This window comes from Theropithecus gelada, chromosome 17, assembly GCF_003255815.1.
Source record: "Theropithecus gelada isolate Dixy chromosome 17, Tgel_1.0, whole genome shotgun sequence".
Classification (NCBI taxonomy): Eukaryota; Metazoa; Chordata; class Mammalia; order Primates; family Cercopithecidae; genus Theropithecus; species Theropithecus gelada.
In genome coordinates this window covers 12,132,387-12,157,477 of record NC_037685.1, presented here as the reverse complement: position 1 = coordinate 12,157,477, position 25,091 = coordinate 12,132,387, and the positions used below count along the sequence as shown (strand labels likewise).

At 40.4% G+C, this 25,091-nt stretch overlaps 1 protein-coding gene across 1 annotated transcript in view; it reads right to left on the bottom strand.

Annotated features, from left to right (window-relative positions):
* Positions 1–3,920: 3,920 nt before the first annotated feature.
* Positions 3,921–25,091, bottom strand: part of PIBF1 (progesterone immunomodulatory binding factor 1) — a 238,480-nt gene continuing 217,309 nt past the window's right edge. The window contains exons 17-18 of the mRNA XM_025363989.1: positions 22,117–22,290; positions 3,921–4,238 (exon numbers count right to left, since the gene is read on the bottom strand). Of these exons, the coding sequence (XP_025219774.1) occupies positions 4,188–4,238; positions 22,117–22,290 (225 nt within the window). The 3' untranslated portion in view covers positions 3,921–4,187. The remainder of the gene's footprint in view (positions 4,239–22,116; positions 22,291–25,091) is intronic.

Here is a 25,091-nt window from a genome sequence, read left to right as displayed (position 1 = left end):
TCATGGGATACTTTTGGTACTAGTTGGCTAGCTTTGTTTGTGACCTCTAAGCCTTAGGAAGTCTTTCTTTGGAGCATTTATAGTATTTATTAATTTTTAAAATTTTTATAAAAATAAAATATATTTCCCACTGATATTGGATAGGCTAATATCCACTGCTAGCCTATCCAATATTAGTGGGAAAGTTGCAATAACCTAAATTTTTATCCTGTAAGATTACACAAGGGAAAATAAATTCCTGACATCAGTTTCACTTGAGGACATTTTAGATATGAGCAGCAGCTTTTTCCCCCAAGTTTTCATCCTAAGATAGGTAGATCTTATATAAATATATATACACGTCTGTATAAGTATGACCTATAAATATATAGTACATTCTTCATTCGGTAGTACCTACCATGCCAGGCCACCAATGCTGAATGCCACTGGAGAAGCACCTTTTTCAAACAGCAGTATTTTTAATAAAAGTGAAATGTTTTTTCAAATAATTCTTACCTTTGTTAAATCTAAGAGGCCCACAGAAGCCTACCATAAAGCTATATAATAGAATAGCCTTTCTGGCCAGGCAGGTGGCTCACGTTTGTAATCCCAGCGCTTTGGGAGGCTGAGGTGGATGGATCACTTGAGGTCAGGAGTTCGAGACCAGCCTGGCCAATGTGAAACCCCGTTTCTACTAAAAATACACAAAAATTAGCCAGCCATGGTGGCACACGCTGTAGTCCCAGCAACCCAGAGGCTGAGGCAGGAGAATCACTTGAACCCAGCAGGCAAAGGTTGCAGTGAGCCGAGATCGTGCCACTGCACTCCAGCCTGGGTGGCAGAGCGAGACTCCAACTCAAGAAACAAAACAAAACAAAAAAACCATAAATATATATATACATACACACACACACACACACACACATATATATCTATATATATATATATAGAGAGAGAGAGAGAGAGAAATCTGGCTCATTAACAACTTCAACCTCCCCCAAGTGTGGGAATCTTTCTTAACATTCCTGATGGATGATTATCCAAATATGACTTATTGAAATCAGCACAAGTGGCATCTTCTTTATATATATATTGCATTTGGAATACTTGGGTCACTAGCTGATACTTCTTTTTAGAAATTTCTATACTGAGGATGATGAGAGTAAACTCCTTCCTTTGGTGTTTGTGGTATCACAGAATTCTTTTTCATTTGAGATGAAGACAAACAATCATAGTTTGAATGCCTTACACATTTTAGATTTTTCTTGTTTGTTCAGTGAAAGAATGTATGAATCAACAAAGTGAATACAAGCCATTTAGTTGGTTCTGAAAAGCTGAGTATATCCTGTTAACCTGGTAAGAACTATTATAAGAGTCATGGAGTTCTTTAGGAGTACAGTCATCTGTCACATGGTCTTAGGATTCCTGGTTTTTCACCCAGGTGGTCTGGGTTCAACTACCAGTATGGGAATGCTAAGCTTCTGCAAAAAAAAAAAAAAAAAGGTTTCAGAACCATGAACTTGTCTTGAGCAAAAACAATGCAACTATGCTAAGTCCCATGGCCCCCCTACCCACAAAGAAAAGGTGATAGAACAAATTTTTGCTGGGAGGGTGGCTCGTGCCTGCAATCCCAGCTACTCACTCTGGAGACTGAAGCGGGAGGACTGCTTGAGGCCAGTAGTTTGATACCAGCCTGGGCAACAAAGTGAGACTGTCTCTAAAAAAATTAAAATAGGCCAGGCACGGTGGCTCACGCCTGTAATCCCAGCACTTTGGGAGGCCAAGGCCGGCGGATCACGAAGTCAGGAGATCAAGACCATCCTGGCTAACACAGTGAAATCCCATCTCTACTAAAAATACAAAAAATTAGCCGGGCGTGGTGGTGGGCACCTGTAGTCCCAGCTACTCGGGAAGCCGAGGCAGGAGAATGGCGTAAACCCGGGTGGTAGAGCTTGCAGTGAGCCGAGATCACACCACTGCACTCCAGCCTGGGCGACAGAGCGAGACTCTGTCTCAAAAAAATAAAATAAAGATTTCCCCCGCGCTTCTTGCTATTGAAGTGAGCGTGGGAGCCAGGCATAAGCAGCAAGCAATGAGAAGCAGCGTCGTGTACTGGAAAGGGCGTAGCCATTGTAATCAGATGGACTTGGTTCAAATCCACTTCTATTTATAATGTGTCTGATCTTGGGCCATTTAGTTACCCTTACTGAGTCTTGGTTTTTCTCATTTTAAAAATGAAGATAATGCTTACTTGGCAGAGTTACTGTGAAGATTAAAGAGTAGAAAGCATGTAACACAGCAACTGACTGATAGAATGAGCTTGATAATGGTAGCTATTATGCTTGCATTTGGGCAACATTTCATAAAACATTTATCAAGAAAAAAATAAGAATGTTATGCTTAATTTTTTTATTTTTAAGTAAGAGCTAGGTGTGGTGACTCACACCTGTAATCTCAGGTACTGGGGTAGCTGAGGTAGTAAAATCACTTGAGCCCAGCCTGAGCAACACACTGAGACCCCTGTCTCTAAAATAAAGTTTTAAAAAAACTAGCCAGGTGTGGTGGTATGCACCTGTAGTTCCAGCTGTTTGGGAGGCTAAGGTGGGAGGATCCATTTTGCCCAGGAGTTTGAGGCTATATTGAGCTATGATCATGCCACTGCACTCCAGCCTGGGTGACAGTGTAAGACCCTGTTTCTAGATAGATAGATAAATAGATAAACAGATAAATAGAAAATCCATGACCAGGAGAAGATGAGGTAAGGGTTAAAAAGTAAGAGAATTCACAATGGCCAAGAGATGGAAGGAACCCTAGTCTCCATCTAGGACATTTTTGGCTTGTCAAAACTGGGGGTGGGACCAGGTGAGGTGGCTCATGCCTGTCATCCCAGTGCTTTGAGAGGCCGAGGAGGGAGGACTGCTTGAGCCCATGAGTTCAAGACCAGCCTGGGCAACATAGGGAGACCCTGTCTCTAAAAGAAAAAAAACCAAAAAGCAAAAAAATAGCGTTGTGGTGGGGATGTTACTGGCAGCTAGTGCTGAAGGTCAGGGATGCTGGTATATATTATAACATGCATAGGATTTACCCTATGTGCACCCTTAAGAAAGAATTATCCAGCCCAAAATGTCAATAGTGGACAGGGTGTGGTGGCTTATGCCTATAATCCCAGCACTTTGGGAGGCTGAGGCAGGTGGATCACCGGAGGTCAGGAGTTCCAGACCAGCCTGGCCAACATGGTGAAACCCTGTCTCTACTAAAAATACAAAAATCAGCCGAGCGTGGTAGCGGGTGCCTGTAATCCCAGCTACTCAGGAGGCTGAGACAGGAGAATTGCTTGAACCTGGAAGGTGGAGGCTGCAGTGAGCTGAGATTACGCCACTGCACTCCAGCCTGGCGACAGAGCGAGACTTCATCTCAAAAAACAAAAAAATGTCAATTGTGGTTGAAAAACCTGGACATGCATATATATGTATGTGTGTATATACATATTTCTTTCCTTTTTTTCTCTCTTGCCTCCTTCCTTTCTTTTAAAGTATACAGCTTCAATGAAAAATGGAGCATATTTTATGACAAAAGAAAATCCTATTGATTTTCTTTTTTCTCACTGACTGGAAATCTGATCCACACTGCATCTGTTACGACTGATGTAGCAACAGACTTTCCACCAAACTTTCACTTTACCAATGGAATAACAGACTTTCTGCCAGATTTTATTGGTTAATAGTAGTATAAAATATAAGAAAAAAACAGAACTTCAAAAAAGAGTCAACAATCTGTATCTGACCACCATTACTGGGCATTTGAAGTGCCTTGTAGTAGACTTCACAAATGATTCTTAATTTTTAAAAATGCAAAGTGCCTTGGTATTTGTGTATGACATTTAAACTCAGAATTTATGTAGTATAGAAAAATACTCAGCAAAATATTTATAAGCCACACACTTAAAATGCATTGAACATTTAAAAAAGCTCCAAAATTTAAACCATAGCATATATATTTATTTTGTAAAATAGAAAGAAACAAATATAAAGTATATTATTTGTTCTTTACACATTTTGATTATACTAAATTTGTTAATTTAACACTAGTTCAAATAAACATTGTTATTTAAAAAATGCTGAGTACATGATTAAGATGAATTTTGTTTTCCATCAGAAAAAGAACTTCAGGAGTAAATAACGGTCTACAGGTGCTTCCCATCCACAACATTAGGTCTTCATCTTTTGTTTCTTAGACCACTCAGGTGCTTCTTTTTTAGTCTGTTTTAAAAAAAGAAAATCCAATACAATGCTTACAAGGAGGACAAGAGAGGCAATTCAGAGAACTAGATACATTGAGGTTTTTTATATGTAAACTCTACTAAAAAATTGCTTTTCTTAATTCAGAAAGGATATTTAAGGGCAAAGACTTTGTCTTTTGCTGTAAATAATCTCCCACCTGGTAGGTATGTGGTAGAAAAAACATACATCTGTGTTTTCTTGCTCAAAGCCTATACTTAAAATTTTCTGGGTATGTAATTATTTTACAAATTGATTTTATTTTCAAAGAGAATTATAAAAAATCAATGACATGACTTCTTTTTTTTTTTTTTTTTTTTTTTGAGACGGAGTCTCGCTCTGCCGCCCAGGCTGGAGTGCAGTGGCCGGATCTCTGCTCACTGCAAGCTCCGCCTCCCGGGTTCACGCCATTCTCCTGCCTCAGCCTTCCGAGTAGCTGGGACTACAGGCGCCCGCCACCGCGCCCGGCTAGTTTTTTGTATTTTTTAGTAGAGACGGGGTTTCACCATGTTAGCCAGGATGGTCTCGATCTCCTGACCTCGTGATCCGCCCGTCTCGGCCTCCCAAAGTGCTGGGATTACAGGCTTGAGCCACCGCGCCCGGCCATGACTTCTTTTTAGTTGTCTCATTTATAGATAATATTCATTCACTCAATAGATATTTATTAAATAATTACTATATCCAAATTATTGTGTTTTGGATCTTATGAATTTCTAAGTATTTACCAGATTATTTCTTGCGTTTATTGCTCAAGCATTTCAGCCTAAAAGGAGACAGGCTGTACAGAATAGAAAGAAAAAAGTAGGGGAGGTGAATTACAGAATAAAACATTCAGAACTTCACTGTATTTTGGCTGGGCACGGTAGCTCATGCTTATAATCCCAGGACTTTGGGAGGCTGAGGTGAGAGGACTGCTTAGGCCCAGGAGTTCAAGACTAGCCTGGGCAACATAGTGGGACCCCATCTCCATGAAAAGAAAAAACAAATTAGCCAGGCATGGTGGCATGCACCTGTAGTCTCAGTTAACACGGGAAGTGGAGGTGAGATCACTTGACGATGGGTACGGTGGCTCATGCCTGTAATACCAGCACTTTGGGAGGCCAAGGAAGGTGGATCACTTGAGGTCAGGAGTTTGAGACCAGCCTGGCCGACATGGTGAAACCCTATCTCTACTAAAAATACAAAAAATTAGCCAGGCATGGTAATGCACACCTATAATCCCAGCTACTCAGGAGCCTGAGACAGGATAATTGAAGCTGGGAGGTGGAGGTTGCAGTGAGCTGAGATTGTGCCACTGCACTCCAGTCTAGGTGACAGAGCAAGACATTATGTCGGGGGGCGGGGGGGGAAGGAGATTACTTGAGCCCAGGAGGTCAAGGCTGAAGTGAGCTGTGATCATGCCACTACACTCAAGCCTGGGCAATAGAGCAAGACTGTCTCAAAAAACAATTGAGAGGAAGGTACAGAGATACTCCACATACCCTCTGGCTCCACACATGCACAGCCTCCTCCATTATTAATATCCCTTAGCCCAATGGTACATTTGTTACAACTGATGAGCCTATACTGACATGTCATTATCACCCAAGGTCCACAGTTTGCATTTGGGTTCACTCTTGGTACTATGCATTTTATGGGTTTGGACAAATGTCTATAGACAGGCATCCACCATTATAGTATCATAATATATAGTATCACGTAATATTTTCACTGCCCTTGAAATCCTCATAGATTTTTGTATCTACATTCATGAGAGATACTGGTCTGTAGTTTTGTTTTCCTCTAATATCTTTGTTTGATTTTGCAATTAGGGCAATGCTGGCCTTGCAAAATGAGCTGGGAAGTATTCTCTCTGCTTCTATCCAATGAAAGAGATTGTAGAGAATAGGTGCAATTTTAGCTGGGCATGGTGGCATGTGCCTGTAGTCCCAGCTACTAAGGAGGAAAAAGTGGGAGGGGAGGGGAGGGAAGGGATTCAACAGTGAACCCATCTGGACCTAATGCTTTCTGTTTTGAAAAGTTATGGATTAAATTCCTCCAATTTTTGTTTCTCTGGGAAAGTCTATTTTTCTTTCACTTCTGAAAAGAATAATTTTTTAGGGTACAGAATTTTAGGTTGGTGGTTTTGTTCTTTCATAACTTTAAATGTTTCACTCCACTCTTTTCTTGCTTGCATTGTTTCTGAGAAGTCAGATGTAATCCTTATCTTTGCTTCTCTATAGGTAAGGTGTTATTTTCCTCCGGATTCTTTCAGGATTTTTTTTCTTCTTTTTGAGATAGGCTCTCGCTCTGTCACCCAGGCTGGTGTGGTGTGATCATGGCTAACTATAGCCTCAACCTCCTGGGCTCAAGTGATCGTCCCGCCTCACCCTCCTGAGTACCTGGGAATATGGGTGCATGCCATTACTCTCAGCTAACATATATATATATATATATGTATATATGTATATATGTATATATGTATATATGTAAAATGTATTTTTTTTTTTTTGAGACAGAGTTTCATTCTTGTTGCCCAGGCTGGAGTGCAATGGCGTGGTCTTGGCTTACTGCAACCTCTGCTTCCCGGGTCCCAGGACAAGCAGTTCTCCTGCCTCAGCCTCCGGATTAGCTGGGATTACAGGCATGCGCTACCACACCCAGCTAATTTTTGTATTTTTAGTAGAGACGGGGTTTCACCATGTTGGCCATGCTGGTCTCGAACTCCTGACCTTGTGATCCACCCGCCTCGGCCTCCCAAAGTGCTAGGATTATAGGTGTGAGCCACCGCACCCGGCAATTTTTATATTTTTTATAGAGATGGGGTTTCGTCATGTTGCCCAGGCTAGGATTTTGTCTTTATCTCAATGTTCTGTAGTTTGAAAATGATATGCAAATGATATGCCTAAGTGTAGTTTTTTTTTTTTTTTCTTTTTGCATTTATCTTTCTTGATGTTCTCAGAGTTCTCTGAGTCTGTGGTTTGGTGTCTGACATTAGCTTGGGGGGAATTCTGTCATTATTGTTTCAAATATCTCTTCCTTTCTTTCTTCCTTCTCCTTCTAATAGTCTCATTAAATATATGCTATAGCTTTTGTAGTCATCCTTTAGTCCTTGGATATTCTCTTTTTTAGAGGTTTCTGTTAAAATACACTTATTATTATTATTATTATTTTTTTGGTGGACACAGGGTCCTGCTCTGTTGCCCAGCCTAGAGTGCAGTGGCATGATCATGGCTCACTGCAGCCTTGACCTTCTGGGCTCAAGCGATCCTCCCACTTCACCTCTTTGAGTAGCTAGGACAACAGGTGTGCACCACAGCACCTGGCTCTGTGTGTGTGTGTGTGTGTGTGTGTGTGTGTGTGTGTGTGTAGACAGGGTCTCTTATGTTGCGAAAGTTGGTCTGGAACTTGAACTCCTGGGTTCAAGTGATTCTCTCACCCTTCCAAAGTGCTGGGATTACAGGCATGAGCCACTGTGCCTGGCCTGAAATATTCTCAAGGTTAGAGATTCCTTCCTCAGCTATGTCCACTGTACTAATCAGATTATCAAAGGCATTTGTCATTTATTTGTGTTTTCGAGATGGAGTCTCACTCTGTTGTCCAGGCTGGAATGCAGTGGTGTGATCTCGACTCACTGAAACCTCAGCCTCCCAGGTTCAAGCAATTTTCCTGCCTCAGGCTCCCGATTAGCTAGAATTACAGGTGCCCTCCATCACACCTGGCTAATTTTTGTATTTTTAGTAGAGATGGGGTTTCACTATGTTGGTCAGGCTAGTCTCGACCTCCTGATCTCAGATGATCTGCCCGCCTTGGCCTCCCAAAGTATTGGGATTACAGGTGTGAGCCACCATGCCCGGCCAGCATTTGTCATTTCTGTTATAGCGGTTTTGATCTCTAGTATTTCTCCTTTTGTGGGGTTCTTTCTTAGGATTTTCATCTTTCTGCTCACAGTGCCCATCTGTTCTTGCATGTTGTCTACTTTATCTATTGCAGCCCTTGGCATTCTAATCATAGTTGTTTTAGGTTCTCTGTCTGGTAATTCCAACATTTATGGCACAGTTGACTCTGGTTCTGATGCTTGCACTGTCTCTTCAAACTGTTTTTTTTGGCTTTTAGTCTACCTGGTTAAGTTTTTCCTGATAATTGGACATACTGTACTGGGTAAAACAAACTGCTATAAATGGGCCTTTGGTAATGTGGTGGTAAGGCGTGGGGGTAGGGAAGTCATCCTATGGTCCTATGATTAGGTCTCAGTCTTTCAGTGACAGTGTGCCTCTGGAATGTGAACTTCACACATGCTTCTCAGTTTTTTGCCTTCTTAGGTGGGCCATGGTGGCTTGGTGGGCTGGATTGGGTATTGTGTTTTTCTCAGGTCAGTTAGGCTTTGATAAAGCCCCAGCAGGGTAGCTTCTAGTTAAATAGTTTCTCCTGAGGGGAGACCTTGTTGAGAATTGAGAACTGAGTTCTCTAACATCTTTCAAAATGTCCTCTTTTCCCTCCCACTGCTGGAAATGGAAGGGGATTTTCTCCCAATATTTACTGTAAGAACTAGGTCAAGCTTCCAAAGTTAAAACTCACAAGAGTGTGGGGATTACTTCTATGACTGGAGTTTTTAACTTTCAGACTTGTCCATACCTAACTTCCAGCAGTTACATTCAGGTTTCCCTACCCCAGCACTGGTTCCCATCATGGAAGTTTTTGCTCTGATACATCATCATTCTCTGTATTGGCCTACCTGTCCACTTTTGGGGGCAGCGGTTTGCCCTGTGACCTCACTTCTATTAGGTATTTAAGAAAAGTTGGCTGGGTGCGGTGACTCACGCCTGTAATCCCAGCACTCTGGGAGGCCAAGACGGGGGGATCACCTGAGGTCAGGAGTTTGAGAACAGCTTGGCCAACATGGCGAAACCCCTTCTCTACTAAAAATACAAAAATTAGCCGGGTATGGTGGCAGGCACCTGTAATCCCAGCTACTTGGGAGGCTGAGGCAGGAGAACTGCTTGAACCCAGGAGGTGGAAGTTGCAGTGAGCCGAGATCATGCCACTGCACTCCAGCCTGGGCAACAAGAGTGAAAAACTCTTGTCTCAAATAAAAAAAAAAAAAAAAAAAAAAGAAAAGAAAAGAAAAGGTGATTTTCTGGCTCAGCTTTTTATTTGTTGTTAAGATAAGGAAAAGTCAGAGTAAAACTAGGGAACTGCATGATTCTTAAATGATCAGATAGATTTGGGTGACTGGGAAAGGTGAGCTAGCTAAAAGTCTAGGGCTCTCACTATTCTTGGTCATAGAAGGACATGTATGCCATTGTTCTTTATTTTGTTTATTTATTTATTTTGACCCGACGTCTCACTCTGTTGCCCAGGCTGGAGTGCAGTTAATCTTGGCTCACTGCAACCTCCGCCTCCTGGGTTCAAGCAATTCTGCCTCAGCCTCCTGAGTAGCTGGGATTACAGGCATGTACCACCACACCCGGCTAATTTTTGTATTTTTAGTAGAGACAGGGTTTCACCATGTTGGCCAGGCTGGTCTGGAGCTCCTGATCTCAGGTGATTCGCCTGCCTCGGTCTTCCAAAGTGCTGGGATTACAGGCGTAAGCCACTGCACCCGGCTGCCATTGTTCTTTAAATTGCAGGTCCCAACCCACGGGTAATGAACTCTAGTAGGTAAAAGACCAGAATTGAGAAGAAAAAAAAAAAAAAAAAAAAACCAGCACAGAAAATATCTGAGTATTGGCCATAGTGGGGGTAAGTTCTGTTTTGAGAAACTGTGTGATCATCACTAGGTCATAATGTAAATGGTTTTCTTAACTGTGACTCCTGGACAAAAAAAGTGAAAGCAACTGCTATAGACTAAGCTACAGATCCTCAGGATTGTACCAAAGGGTGCAGAATTGGTTTGTACATTTGCATTTCCTCAATCAGCTGATACTAAAATTTTTACTACTACTCGGTGTTTACAGGGAAAAGGTAAATAAAAACTTTGGCATTAAAAAAGAATCTTAATACTCAGAAAGGGCAGTATAAGAATTTCAATGGCAGATAGTTCTTCCTTACTCTCCTTTTATGTGTGTCTGTTACATTGGAGACCATTACTCCCACCCCTAATATGTTTTCTCCCTAGATGTGTTAATGAGACAGATTTGCCACAGTCAAGTGTACCTTGTGTCTTGGGGATCAACTGCCTTGCTACTTCATAGGGTAACTTTTCAGATGTTTTATCACAACCATTTTAATTTCAAAGTCTGTTCCCCTAGGACTAAGATATGTTCCTTATTCCCAGGTTATTTTGGGTGAACTTTACCATCACTGTCATGTTCTAACCACATTTCACTTAGAAGACCAGCCCCTTTAGGATCTGGCCCATACTTACATATCTAATCCTGTTTCTTGACACTCTCCAACATGAACTAAATTGTTTGTACTTGAGATTAGTTTAATAGCATTTATTTGACTAACTACTCTGTGCCAGTCCTTGTGTTAGGTTCTGGGAATATAAAAATGAATCAAATCCTGTTACAGAGGCTGCTGGGATCACGTCTCGGCCTTTTGGCTGAGATCAAGTGCAGAGGTTGCTGGCTGTCTAGCCTGTATCTATTTCCCCCTTCTTAATAACAGAACTCTGATTTTATCAGTAAAGCAACAGATTCATCCTGTATAAAACATTTATCAGCCTTCCTTGCTGCTAGGTGTGGTCACATGACTAAGTTTTGGCCAATGGGATATAAGTTGAAGACGTCTGGTAGGACTTACGGAAAAACTCCTTTGGAAAGAGAGACTATTTTCCTCCCGTTTTCTCATTTCCTGCTTAAAATGCAGACGTGATGGCTGTGGCCAGAGCAACCATACTGTGATTCTAAGAACAGATGCCACACTCTAAGGATGGTTGAAGAGAAAGGAAGAGGGAACCTAGGTTCCTGATGACTTCATAGGGCCACATACTTGTCCTGAAATAGTTATCTCCAGGCCTGTATGTGAGACACTGAACAATTTGCTAAAGCGGCTGAACTAGCAGTGGGACACAATTCCTAAAGATGCTGATTCTTATACTCTTGGTTTATACCATTTATTTTATCTCATGTTGTATCTTCAGCATGCAGCAGTGTCTCGCCAGCAGTAGGTGTTCGATGTCATGCCTCCTTTGATTTTTGTGGTTTGAGCACCATATAGTACAGTGGTTAAAGCACAGGTTCTAGCTATTTATTAATTTTGCAAAGTGGGCAAATCGAGGACTTCTTAGTTACCTCATATATTTTTTTCCATAGCATTTGTCATGTTTTCACATCCTACTCAATTTATTTATTTTTTTGTTTGTTGGTTTATAGTCTATCTCTATCCACAAATGTAAGGTCCACAGAGGCAGGAATTGTTTATATCTCTACTTTTTGGAATAGTACTTGGCACAAAGTAAGTGCTCAATAAACATTTTTCAATGAATGAATGAATGTTTGGTTCTGCTATGACAAAAGCCTTTTGGATCTATTTAAGTCTAGACATAAGGTTTCATGTGAGTCAATTCAAGCCTTTCTAGTATGCAAGACAAAAGAAAATTCTACTACAGTAATGCAATAATATGTTTCCAACTAATCAGGCAACATCACCCTTGACAAGCATCAGGGGTAGTACTTATGATTCTAAGCAACAGCCTGATTTTTGAGTGGAAATGGTAATTAACCAGTAAGGCATGGAAACAGCATATTTTGCTGTATGAACTCAAATTTACTTATATCATTCAAAGATATTTTCAATCCTTCGATTGGTGAACTTTTTCCTTCAGTTATATTATTGTCTGAAATTCAGGTTCTCTGTTAATTACATTAGCATAGAATATGTCACAGTGATTTCTCAACTACATTAGCATGTAAGTCTCACTACCAAAATCTGAACAGATTCCAAGTAGATAACACTGCTTCTGAAAAGTTTATTTCTGATTTTCATAAAATGTATAATCTTCATTTCCAGATATTTTAGTCAGTAATGTGCTAGCCATTAGTGATAGCCCTAAGTTCCAGACACTGGAAGTTTCTAAGCTTTTTATCAACTCCTGAGATACATCATGGACCAGTAAACTATGGTCCATGGTCTGTTTTTGTACAGGCTGCATGCTAAGAATGGTTTTGACTTTTTTTTTTTTTTTTGAGATGTGGTTTTGCTCTTGTCACCCAGGCTGGAGCGCAATTGTGCAATCTTGGCTCACTGCAACCTCCGCCTCCTGGGTTCAAGCGATTCTCCTGCCTCAGCCTCCTGAGTAGCTGGGATTACAGGCATGCGCCACCACGCCTGGCTAATTTTGTATTTTTAGTAGAGACGAGATTTCTCCATGTTGGTCAGGCTGGTCTTTTTTTTTTTTCTTTTTTTTTTTTTTGAGACGGAGTCTCGCTCTGCTGCCCAGGCTGGAGTGCAGTGGCCGGATCTCAGCTCACTGCAAGCTGCGCCTCCCAGGTTTACACCATTCTCCTGCCTCAGCCTCCCGAGTAGCTGGGACTACAGGCGACCGCCACATCGCCCGGCTAGTTTTTTGTATTTTTTTAGTAGAGATGGGGTTTCACCGTGTTAGCCAGGATGGTCTCGATCTCCTGACCTCGTGATCCGCCCGTCTCGGCCTCCCAAAGTGCTGGGATTACAGGCTTAAGCCACCACGCCCGGCCTGTCAGGCTGGTCTTGAACTCCTGACCTCAGGTGATCTGCCCGCCTTGGCCTCCCAAAGTGCTGGGGTTACAGGTGTGAGCCACTGCGCCTGGCCTAGTTTTGACATTTTTTAAAAAAGGTAAACAAAAAAAAACAAGCAAACAAAGAATATACAATAGAGTTTGCTGGCTCGTGGTAACTGATTGTTAAAATGGGCACAGCAAAATAATTCAGATGTATAGTTAATTGATTTTTGGAGAAGTGCTTGAACCCAGGCAGTGAAGGTTGCAGTGAGCCAAGATTGTGCCACTGCACTCTAGTCTGGGTGACAGAGTGAGACTCCATCTCAAAAAAAAAAAAAAAAAAAAAAATTAACTGCTTTTTATTTTGATAATTCCATTCTTTTAGCTGTTTGATCAGTAGTGGTTCTTTTTTCTATTTTATTAAAGATACTTCCCTTTATATCCATAAGATGGTGCTTTATATGACAAAATTTGACATTCTGCTTCAGGTATTAATGGGATTAACCATTTAACTGAGTAGGGTCCTTATTTTAAATATAAGGCTTATAGGCTTCATAATATGAAGTGCTTTATAGATATGTATATAAATATATATGCATATATATTTTACGTACACATAAAATATATATACACACACATATATATGCATACACATTAATAAAAACCTTAAATTGTTAGTAGAGTATTAACAGGCCCTAAAGTATACTATATTCCAGATTTAGGAAACAGAGCACAAAGCCATTGTAGAAACAAATGACAAGACTAACTGGAAACTTACCAGAAGTAATTTACTATGTTACAAGGTGATTTTGGAAACAAATAACTGATAAGATAGATACTGCTGTGTCATCCAGAATTAGCCAGTTAAAACGTTAATATATAACATGGGCATTATAACCCATGGAGAAAGTTAGTTAAAATTAGAAACAATGATGACTGACAAATGCAGACATAATAAGCCTGGTGGATAACTCCTGTAATCTAAAAAAAGAGCTAGGAATTAACAATCTATTAGTGTTTAACCAGTACTACTTCTCTAAGGAAAAAAAGTCTGTCTGGTAGATATAATTTATTTTCCAAAAAAGTTCTAAACTGGAAATCAAATAAATAAATATTGAGAAGTCCTCACAGGCAGGGCCCAACTTAAGTGAGTTTAAGACAGTTGATGTGGCTTTACCACTAACAAGATGTGAAGCTGTCTGAGATCAGTCAGCTTCATTCCATGTTCACCAAAAAATTCCTGACTTTTAGTTTAGCTTACCAGCTAAATTAAATAACATCAGGAAGAGGTTACAATTAGTGTTCCTGACACTAGAAATTAAAAAATGAATATTTAAAAATGTACATGTAAACAGCTAGATATTTTGAGGTCTGGTCATACTTTGGTGAGATGAGTCTACATTAAACATAAAAGAGTGAGACCGGGCCAGGCCCAATGGCTCATTCCTGTAATCCCAGCACTTTGGGAGGCCTAGGTGGGCAGATCACTTGAGGTCAGGAGTTTGAGACCAGCATGGCCAATATGGTGAAACCCCGCCTTCATTAAATATACAAAAATTAGCTTGGCATGGTGGCGTGTCCCTGTAATCCCAGCTACTCAGGAGGCCGAGATGGGAGAATAGCTTGAACCCAGGAGGTGGAGGTTGTAGTGAGCTGAGTTTGTACCACTGCACTCCAGCCTGGGTGACAGAGCAAGACTCCATCTCAAAAAAAAAGAAAGAAAAAAAAAGAAAAGAAAAAGAAAAAGAAAAGAAAAAAACAGTGAGACCAGAGCTTCCAAACACAACTATGACACAGAAGTGTTACAGGTATGTGGTGCTTCTGATCTTCTCAGCCCTCAGTGTCTGGGGTGGCTGGAGTCCCTTCAGTCTACCAGCAAAGTTCAGCTATCCTGTTGTGTCATATAAATATTCTATTCTAATGTTCCACATGTGTTATAAGAAATGTTGGGAGGCACAGTGTTAGGACATGATTCTGTGATGACGCTACCCTAGTGTGGCATCCTTGTCACTTGTCTAAATACAACCAATTATACTCATTATATTACTACCTTATAAATAACTGCTACATTCCATTTTTGATAAAATTATAAACTTTCCCTCATGAACAAATGAGAAAAACTATTTTTATAACCTATCTACTTACAACTTTTAAATTAAATTAAAAATTTCAGTTTATTTTTTATTTTATATTATATTTCATCATTTTATATATTTTATTTTGAGACAGGGTCTTGCTCTGTCACCCAGGCTTGAGGGCAGTGGCGTGAACATGGCTCACTGGGCTCATGTGATCCTCCTGCCTCAGACTCCCAAGTAGCTTAGCACCACAGGCACATACCACCATGCCTGGCTAATTTAAAAAACATTTTTTTTTTTTTTTGTAGAGGCAGGGTCTCACAAAAGTTTTTGCCCAGGCTTTAAAACGTTTTTAAAAAGAAGATTCTGGTAAAATACATACAACATAACATTTATTACTTTAACTATTTTTATTTATTTTTATTTTTCTTTGAGATGGAGTTTCACTCTTGTTGCCCAGGTTGGAGTGCAGTAGTGCGGTATCGGCTCATTGCAACCTCCCCCTCCTGGGTTCAAGCGATTCTCCTGCCTCAGCCTCCCGAGTAGCTGGGATTACAGGCATGTGCTATCATGCCTGGCTAATTTTTGTACTTTTAGTAGAGATGGGGTTTCTCCATGTTGGTCAGGCTGGTCTCGAACTCCTGATCTCAGGTGATCCACCCACCTCGGCCTCCCAAAGTGCTGGGATTACAGGTGTGAGCCACCATGCCCAGCCAACGATTTTTAAATGTACAGATCAGTGGTATTACATACATTCACATTATGATGCAACGATCACTACTATCCATCCATAGAACTCTTTTCATCTTGCTTGACTGAAACTCTCTACTTGTTAAACAATAAATTCCCATACCCCCTAGCTCCTGGCAACCACCATTCTACTTTCTTTTTTTTTTTTTTTTTTGAGACGGAGTCTCGCTCTGTTGCCCAGGCTGGAGTGCTGTGGCCGAATCTCAGCTCACTGCAAGCTCCGCCTCCCGGGTTCACACCATTCTCCTGCCTCAGCCTCCCGAGTAGCTGGGACTACAGGCGCCCGCCACCTCGCCCGGCTAGTTTTTTGTATTTTTTTTAGTAGAGACGGGGTTTCACCATGTTCGCCAGGATGGTCTCGATCTCCTGACCTCGTGATCCGCCCGTCTCGGCCTCCCAAAGTGCTGGGATTACAGGCTTGAGCCACCGCGCCCGGCCCCACCATTCTACTTTCTGTCTCTATTAATGTGACTAGGTATAACCTATCTACTTTTATTTCCCTTTGTACTAAGGGAAAGGATGAATAGATAGTGAATTGGCTAAAGTCAGACGTAAGAATATAGTCAGAAAGGAATAAAGTCTAGATATAGAAAAGACATATTAGACATCCTATTCTTCAACAACTAAAAAGGAGCACAAGTTAGAAAATATTTTGTGAATACCATATTTTGTTTTCTTTTTCTTTTTTTTTTTTTTTGAGACAGAATCTCATTCTGTCACCCAGGCTGGAGTGCAGTGGCACAATCTCAGCTCACTGCAACCTCCGCCTCCTGGGTTCAAGCGATTCACCTATCTCAGCCTCCTGAGTAGCTGGGATTACGCGTGCCTGCCACCACACCTGGCTAATTTTTGTATTTTTAGTAGAGATGGGGTTTCACCATGTTGGCCAGGATGGTCTTGAACTCCTGACCTCAGGTGAGCCGCCCACCTCCGCCTCCCAAAGTGTTGGGATTACAGGCGTAAGCCACCATGCCTGGCCAATACAATATTTTCTTTGTTCTTGGAATTTCTAAATAACGCTGATCTTCACTTGTCAAAATCCATGCATTCTTTAAAGCCAAGCTCAAATACTTCCTTTCTGACAGGGCAACCTAGAGTCCTCCAAAACCACAGTGTCTATTCTTTCTTTGAATTTTCATAGCAATCTGTATTTCCTTTAAAGTAGGATACCCAGGTCAGGTGTAGTGGCTCTTGGCTATAATCCCAGCACTTTGAGATTATAGCTATGATGGGAGGATTGCTTGAGCCCAGGAGTTCAAGACCAGCCTGAGCAATGCAGTGAGATCCTGTCTCTACAAAAAATAAAAAAATTTAGCTCGGTGTGGTGGTGTGCACATGTGGTCTCAGCTATTTGGGAGGCTGAGTTGGGAGGATCACTTGAGCCTGGGAGGTTGAGGCTGCAGTTAGCCGTGTTCATGCCACTGCACTCCAGCCTGGGTGACACAGCAAGACCCTGTCCCAAAAACAAAACAAAAAAAGTAGGCTAACTGATTTTGCCTTATGTTATTGTTTAATAAGTTTGATCCTGTATGCTGATGCTATCTTAATCATCATCACAGGCTCTTGCATATAGTCAAGTCAGTAAACACTTCTTGAATTGACTACACTAATTTTCCTTCCAGACAGAGTGTGGTGGCTCACATCTGTAATCCAGCAGTTTGGGAGGCTGAGGTGGGTGGATCATCTGAGGTCAGGAGTTTGGAGACCAGCCTGGCCAACATGGTAAAACCCCATCTCTACAAAAAAAAAAAAAAAAAAAAAAAAAAAATTAGCGGGCATGGTGGCATGTTCCTGTAATCCCAACTACTCAGGAGGCCGAGGCAGGAGAACTACTTGAACCCAGGAGGCAGAGGTTGCAGTGAGCCAAGACTGTGCCACTGCCCTCTAGCTTGGGCGACAGCGTGAGAGTCCGTCTCAAAAAAAAAAAAAATTTCTTTCCAGATGACATGTAGCTTTCCAAACCACTTCTATGGAATCATGTCGTTCATATAACCACTTATATATCAATTATATAAACTTAATCCGTCTATCCAACATATGCTAGCCAACGAGATAAATACAAATCAAGGCCTGAACTACATCATAAACTCACCAGAAATCAGACACTTCACACACTATACACTGGAGCTGCAGAGTCGTCCTGTTTGCTACCCTACTTAGAGTCTAAGGCTTTTTTTGTTTGTTTGTTTGAGACAGAGTCTTGCTCTGTCATCCAAGCTGGAGTGTGGAGGCATGATCTCGGCTCACTGCAACCTCCACCTCCCAGGTCCAAACGATTCTCCTGTCTCAGCCTCCCAGGTAGCTGGGACTACAGGCATGCACCACCACACCTGGATAATTTTGGTTTTTTTTTTTTTTTTTTTTTTGAGACGGAGTCTCGCTCTGTCGCCCAGGCTGGAGTGCAGTGGTGTGATCTCGGCTCACTGCAAGCTCCGCCTCCCGGGTTCACACCATTCTCCTGCCTCAGCCTCCTGAGTAGCTGGGACTACAGGCGCCCGCCACCGCGCCCGGCTAATTTTTTGTACTTTTAGTAGAGACGGGGTTTCACCGTGGTCTTGATCTCCTGAACTTGTGATCCGCCCGCCTCGATAATTTTGGTATTTTTAGTAGAGACGGGGTTTCAGTATGTTGGCCAGGCTGGTCTCGAACTCCTGACGTCAGGTGATCTGTCTGCCTAGCCTCTCAAAGTGCTGGGATTACAGGTGTGAGCCAATGCTCTCAAGCTCTTTTTTTGTTTTAACGCTTACAATCTACTTGGTGAAAAGACTAAAAGCAGAGTTGCTAGTATCTGTATTTTAAATAAGGTTTTGAGAAAATAATGACCATGATGTGAATCCTGAATATAAATTCTATTTTCCGAATAGGATGGCAGCAGAAAAGCAGCAAAAGAGTCCCATACTGCTCAGGAAGGAAGGAGGAAAGTTGTTCTAAATCAGATTAGAATAGCTCTAGGTTTTTCTAAGAAAGAGATAAGTGAGGCTGGGAAAAAAGGGATAGCACAGCAAAAAGCTACCTTAAGAGAGAAAGTAGGTGATGAGTGGGAATGAACTGGGTGTTTCTGAATAAAGAAGACTGAAGCTGCCTGTGGCAGAAGTAGCACTAACTAGAGTCATTCGAGACGAAGCTTTCATTCTCCCTGTAGTTCACTTTAACATTAAAGTTCCACACCCAGTTTAGAGTTTTAACAGCTAAGAACATAACTAAACTGGGGAGACAAATAACTGCTTTTTATTCTCCTCGGCAAATATTTATTGAGTATCTCCTTTGTTCAGCTGCTATGCAAAACAAAAGGAATACAGTTTCTGTCCTTAAGGTACTTACATTCTGTGGTTCAATTAGTTTTTGTTGGTACACTAAGTGCCTGAACAACAATTCTGCCACATGTGTCATTTCAAAGGCCAGAGTTCTTCTAAAAAAGGAACTTTTGAGGTTGCTTTCATATATAAATATCACATGTACACTGTACAACATTTGTATACATACAAAAAAGCACATTAAAAAAATGTCTTGTCAGGTGTGGTGGCTCACACCTGTAATCCCAACACTTTGGGAGGCCGATGTCGGCAGATCATGAGGTCAGGAGTTCAAGACCAGCCTGACCAACATGGTGAAATCTCGCCTCTACTAAAAACACAAAAATCAGCCTGGCGTGGTGGCACACGCCTGTAACCTGCAGGAGGCTGAGGCAGGAGAATCGCTTGAACCTGGGAGGTGGAGGTTGCAGTAAGCTGAGATTGCGCCACTGCACTTCAGCCTGGGCAACAGAGTGACAGACTCCATCTCAAAAACAAACAAAATCTTCAGAGGAAGACCTAAGTGTCAAAAAAAAAAAAAAAGTAACGCTCTTATTTCTCCTCCTCTACATAATAGCACTGTTCCCACTCCATTGCCCAGTTAATGGTAGTTTTGTGTGGCTCGCCTCATACTGCCAATGCATATGGAAACGCTCATCCATCCACCCATCCATCACTGAATTTAATATCAGGGGGAAATACCTACAGTAAATACTTTCAGCCAAAGGATCTGGATTTAGAAATGTTTTCATTTTAGGTATAAAACCATGAGATTATAAAATGATTAGCTCTTACTTCAAATATTGGCATGGTAAATTCCTTATCAATAAGTTCAGAGAAAATATAAAAAAGTATTCTTAAGGAAAATTGAAAATATTCAAAAGAATAACTACAAATGATGCCTGAAGAGAATCATAGCATGCTAGAATAAAAGGAGTCCAGAACTCTTTTCATTATAACCTCTCACTTAATTTTATAGATAAGAACACACTTGGAACATGTAATGATTTGCCCCAGGTTACCTAGTCGGTTCACATTACTAAGTCTGCATTAGCTTATAGTCTTGATTTGACTTGTTTATAGTATTACCTCTTAGTTTTCATTAGGACATAGCTGAGCTTGTACCTCTTTTGAAAAAAATTTCCCTTATTATTTAAAAAGAATTTTATTGTAGAATAAAATAAAAAATCCAGATAAGCAAAAATAAGGAAGGAAGAACTACCCAACTAATATTGAATCTTCTTAATTTTATCACCACTCTATAACCTTATCTGGAGGTACTGGGGAAATCTTATTGTTACTCATGTACTGATTATAGCTGGTATTCCAGGAAATCACAATCAGGTTACCAAGCTAAAGCCGGAAATGTAGAAGGTCAGGGTCAGAAGGAATAGTGCCCCTGCCTGGAGCAGAGCAGGATCAGAAAGGCAGATCAGAGAGTGCTGACAGGCTTTAAGTATTCAGCTGTATCTTGTGGTTTTCATCTGACCCTATTTCCTATTAATATGTATGTATTCAATCTGCTTTCTTCCTATAGATTATAATAGATACAGCATAGTGTCTGCCATAATCTCTGCCAACTTTCTGAGCAAAACTTGCCTAGCCATAGCCCTTAATGAACAGTCCTCAGCAGCTGTATTTGGAACTGTGTGACTCCTGCTCACCATTAAGGGCAGCCATTCTGTAGGCTGGGTAATAACCTTAGGAAGTCTTGCCAAAAAGGGGTATCACCCAACAAGAATGAGCTATGGCAATTAGATTTTTAGCCTTGAAAAATACAGGGAGAACTACATTATAAGAGAGTAGATGCAGAAAGGATGTACAGAAACCTATTTCAAGACAAAGGGCTGTGAGCAAGTTAATGAGGAAGTGGAAAATATGAGTAAGCAGAAACTAGGGGAGAAACAAAGAGAAGCTGATGTACTCCAGAGGAAAAGATGCATGGACTCAGCCGCCTTGTGTCCAGGCTAGTTAACTGAACCATCCTGTTTTCTCCCACCTGTCAGCTTAGTCTTCATTACTGCCACACGTATCCTTAAATAATTGTCCCTATTTTATTTTATTTTTTGAGGTGGAGTTTCACTCTGTCGCCCAGGCCGGGAGTGCAGTGGTGCCACCGCACCTACGATTCTCCTGCCTCAGTCTTCCAAGTAGCTGGGACTACAGGTATGTGCTACTACACCCAGGTACTTTTTGTATTTTTAGTAGAGACAGGGTTTCACTATGTTGGCCAGCCTGGTCTTGAACTCCTGACCTCAGGTGATCCTCCCACTTCGACTTCCCAAAGTGCTGGGATTAGAGGTGTGAGCCACCACGCCTGCCCAATTGTCCCTTATTTGATCTAAACTGTAACTTTCATTTTTTAAAAAGGGGAGGTTGAATTATATAATCACTAAAAAACTCTTTCATCCTATTAATCTTGAGTAGCATTATCTGCATGTATAATAAAATGACTGAGATCAGAAGTTCTCATATTTGACTGATTATTATACTCATCTCGGGAGTTAAAAAAAAATGAAGATTCTGGGGACTCACTGAATCAAAATATCACAGAGAAAATCTTTCTGGTTTTGAGTCTCCATGTTTAGCAGATATAAATCATGTTTCTCCTGAGAAATGAAAGCATGATTGAGAAATCATTTGAAGTAAAACGGAATATTTAATAATGTTACTCCTATTTTAATTCTCTTGCCTTTTAATCTTGATTCTTATTATTTGTTAAAATATATAGTTTTCAATATTTCCTAATTTATTTTCTCTATTTTTAAAAATTGGCACATAACTGTATATATTTATGGTATTTTACCTGCTTTCAATCCAGATTTTTCTTATTTCTTTTTCTTTAATTTCTGTGCACATACATTTTTAGCTAACAGTGCATTTCAGTTAATTGATTTCACACTTTATGAGGAATTAGAGCAAAATATACTATCATCTATAAGATAGGTAATATACACATTCAGAAAATGGATTAATGCAAATCCTTCAAGGCCTTTTCATAAAACATATTTGTGGAATCTATTCACTTCATAAATGTGAAAGGAAAAAATTAAGTAAAATACATTTAGTAAGAATCGGGAATATTAAAATTATGAGTTTTAAAAACTGTACTTACAAAGAGTGTTGGTTTAGGTGTAAATATATTGTCTTCATGCTCTTTAGGCACATTCAAAGTCTTTGATTTCTGATTTTCTGTCACATTTTTTGATGCTGTTTTAGTGAGAAGTAAGCTGTTCTCAGAATGTTTACTATGCATCGTAACGAGAATCTGTTTCATTGCTGCCAATTCCTGTTGATATATGAAAACAGAAGAAAGTAGCAAGTGTGATTTTTAGCAAGCAGACTAATAATAATATTAAAATACTTTTAAGTAGAAGAAATAATTATACTACACACATACATTGTGAAAATAAAATAGTAATTACGATCATGCACATGAATCTTATAATAATTAATACTCATTTAATATGATAACTGACAATTACAACATTCTATAGTCTAGTGGTTTCCATGTTTTTCTGCACACTGGAATCACCTGTGGAGCTTCAAATATTGCCAGTGATGACTGTGTCCCAACCCCAGAGATCGCGAGATAACTGCTGTGGAGTGTGGCCTGGGCTTTGGAATTTTTTTTTTTTTTTTTTTTTTTTTAAGATAGGATCTCAGTGTCACCTAGGCTGGACTGCAGTGGCATGGTCTCAGCTCACTGCAGCCTCTACCTCCCGGGATCAAGCCATCCTCCTGCCTCAGTGCCTGAGTAGCTGGAACTACAGGCGCACGCCAACACGCCCGGCTAATTTTTTTGTATTTTGGAATTTTTGAAGATCTCAAGTGATTCTAATAGACAAATTTGGGAACCACTGCCATAGTTACCTTCCACTGTAGATGTTCTATATATATTTACTGAGTAGATCATTTAAGCATTTAACTTGTTCTCTTCTTTCTTTTAAACTGTCCCATTTCCTTTGAAGTCTTATATAAAGATGGTAGAGAAAAAGAATCCAATCTTGGCTACTAGTCAGCAGTTGAACACTAAGTTTAATACAGATTCAGGATTTCTTTAGTTGTATTATCCCTTATCCTTTTACAAATGATAAGTGGGGTTGGTTGCAGCTGCCCTTTGAACTAAGCATTAATTGTGATGAACTTTCTGAAGAGATCAAAATTTTCACCCGTTCTTTCTCCCAAGTGTATCTGTCTTTCATATCCATAGACAAATCTTTAGTACATAACACTAGTTAGTGGGTATTTATGATTAATTACTAAATTGATACATCATATACAAGTAAATGGAGAGATGGCAGGCTAAACTCTCCTTTATCTTTATTTATCAGAACAGAACAGTGGTAGGCTATGTAACAGGTAATTTTTTCCTCTTATTTTATTGTATCTTCATGTCAAAACACAAAAGTTATGGTGATAGAACCATGTTCTGCTCTCTTCTACTAATCTGTTTATAGACACCAGCTCTGTGTTGGAGCAAGTTCCTACAGGCTTTTCTCCTCTGGCTGTCATTAGTTCTATTTAGAACCATCTAACTTGAGTGGGTATCTTAAAGCAGTGTTGCTGAGTTTAAGCCATATAACCTTAATAGGTTTTAGGGCCACGACAGGTGTCAGAAGAAACAGTGCCAGAATCCTTTCTCCCTTCTGTAGTAGTGGGCCTGGCTTGGCCAATGTACATGAGAATGCCTATACATGCAGACATTGCCAATCTGATATATGATTATTTGGGCCATTTGGGGGCTCTTTTTGCTTTCTAGATTATGTTGTTTCATTTATATGCTCCTCTACGGTGAAGTATATAATTATTGATTTGATGTCAGATGGGTATGGTGTTATGGTAGATTTCAGCTCCTATTCTACTTACCAAGATAAGTAGAAGGGAAAGCCTATGAAAAGAAAAACTTTCTATCTGAAAGAACATCTCTTTATTAGCCATAACTTTTGTATCTTTGGCATGAAGATAAAATAACAGCAAAAATCCCCTCCAAAACAATCTAGCAGTATTCTACAGATAAATAAGGTAAAGGGGAGTTTAGTCTCTCACACTTGTTGGGGGAGGCAGGGAGGAAGGGCCAGGTGAGGAGGGAGAAAAGGAAGGAATCCAGAGTGTGGTAAGCAGAGGGTTTTGGCCCCCAAGTGTCCTAAAGGAGGCCATAATTCTGTTTCTCTTTGGCTTCCCTCTGTTGTTGGTATAGAAGCAGTTACAGTAAACAAACCATCCCTGATGTTGGTTAGGAGATTAGAAGGGAAATTCACATCTTTGCTTTACCTAAGATCACCCCAGTTTGGGGTGTTGTCACAGTACCACTTTTGTTAAAGTGACTATACAAAAAATATTAGCAGTTTCTGAAATCTAGGCAAAGAACACTTTAAAAGCAGCAAAATTCTGTAAAATTCTTATTAGGGTAACACAGCTAGAGTGGGTACCAAAATAACATTTAGAACACGTTTTCAATTTTATTACATTTGGCTTACATAATGATCCAATTTATATCTATGGTAAATTTGAACAAAGAAAATCCCACTTTAATTTCTTTTTTTTAGAGACAGGGTCTTGCTCTGATGTCCATGCTAGAGTGCTATGGTGTGATTACAGTTCATTCAAGCTATCCTACTGCTTCAGCCTCCTGAGTAGCTAGGACTACAGGCGCATGCCACCACACCCAGCTAATTTTTAAATTTTTGGTAGAGATGAGGTCTTACTATGTTGTTCAGGCTGGTCTCTCACTCCTGGCCTCAAGTGATTCTCCAGCCTTGGCCTCCCAAAGTGCTGGGATTATAGACATGAGCCACTGCACCTGGCCAAGCACATGTAGTGGTACTATTTTAGTACGAAGCTATTAGCAAATGACACATCTATTCTTGACACTATTATTGGTTAAACTTAGGCTGCCTAATTTAATTCAATGAGCTTTAGTTTTATAATTGATAAAATGTAAGCTTCTGTTACCTTTTAGGATTTTTGCCAGTCTGGTAAGTGTTTGGGTATGTTTATTTTGCATTCCTTCTTAACAGCGAAGTTAAGCAGTTTTTTTTTTTTTTCCAGTTGATCACTTTGGCCCATTTTTCTACTGAGTGGTCATTT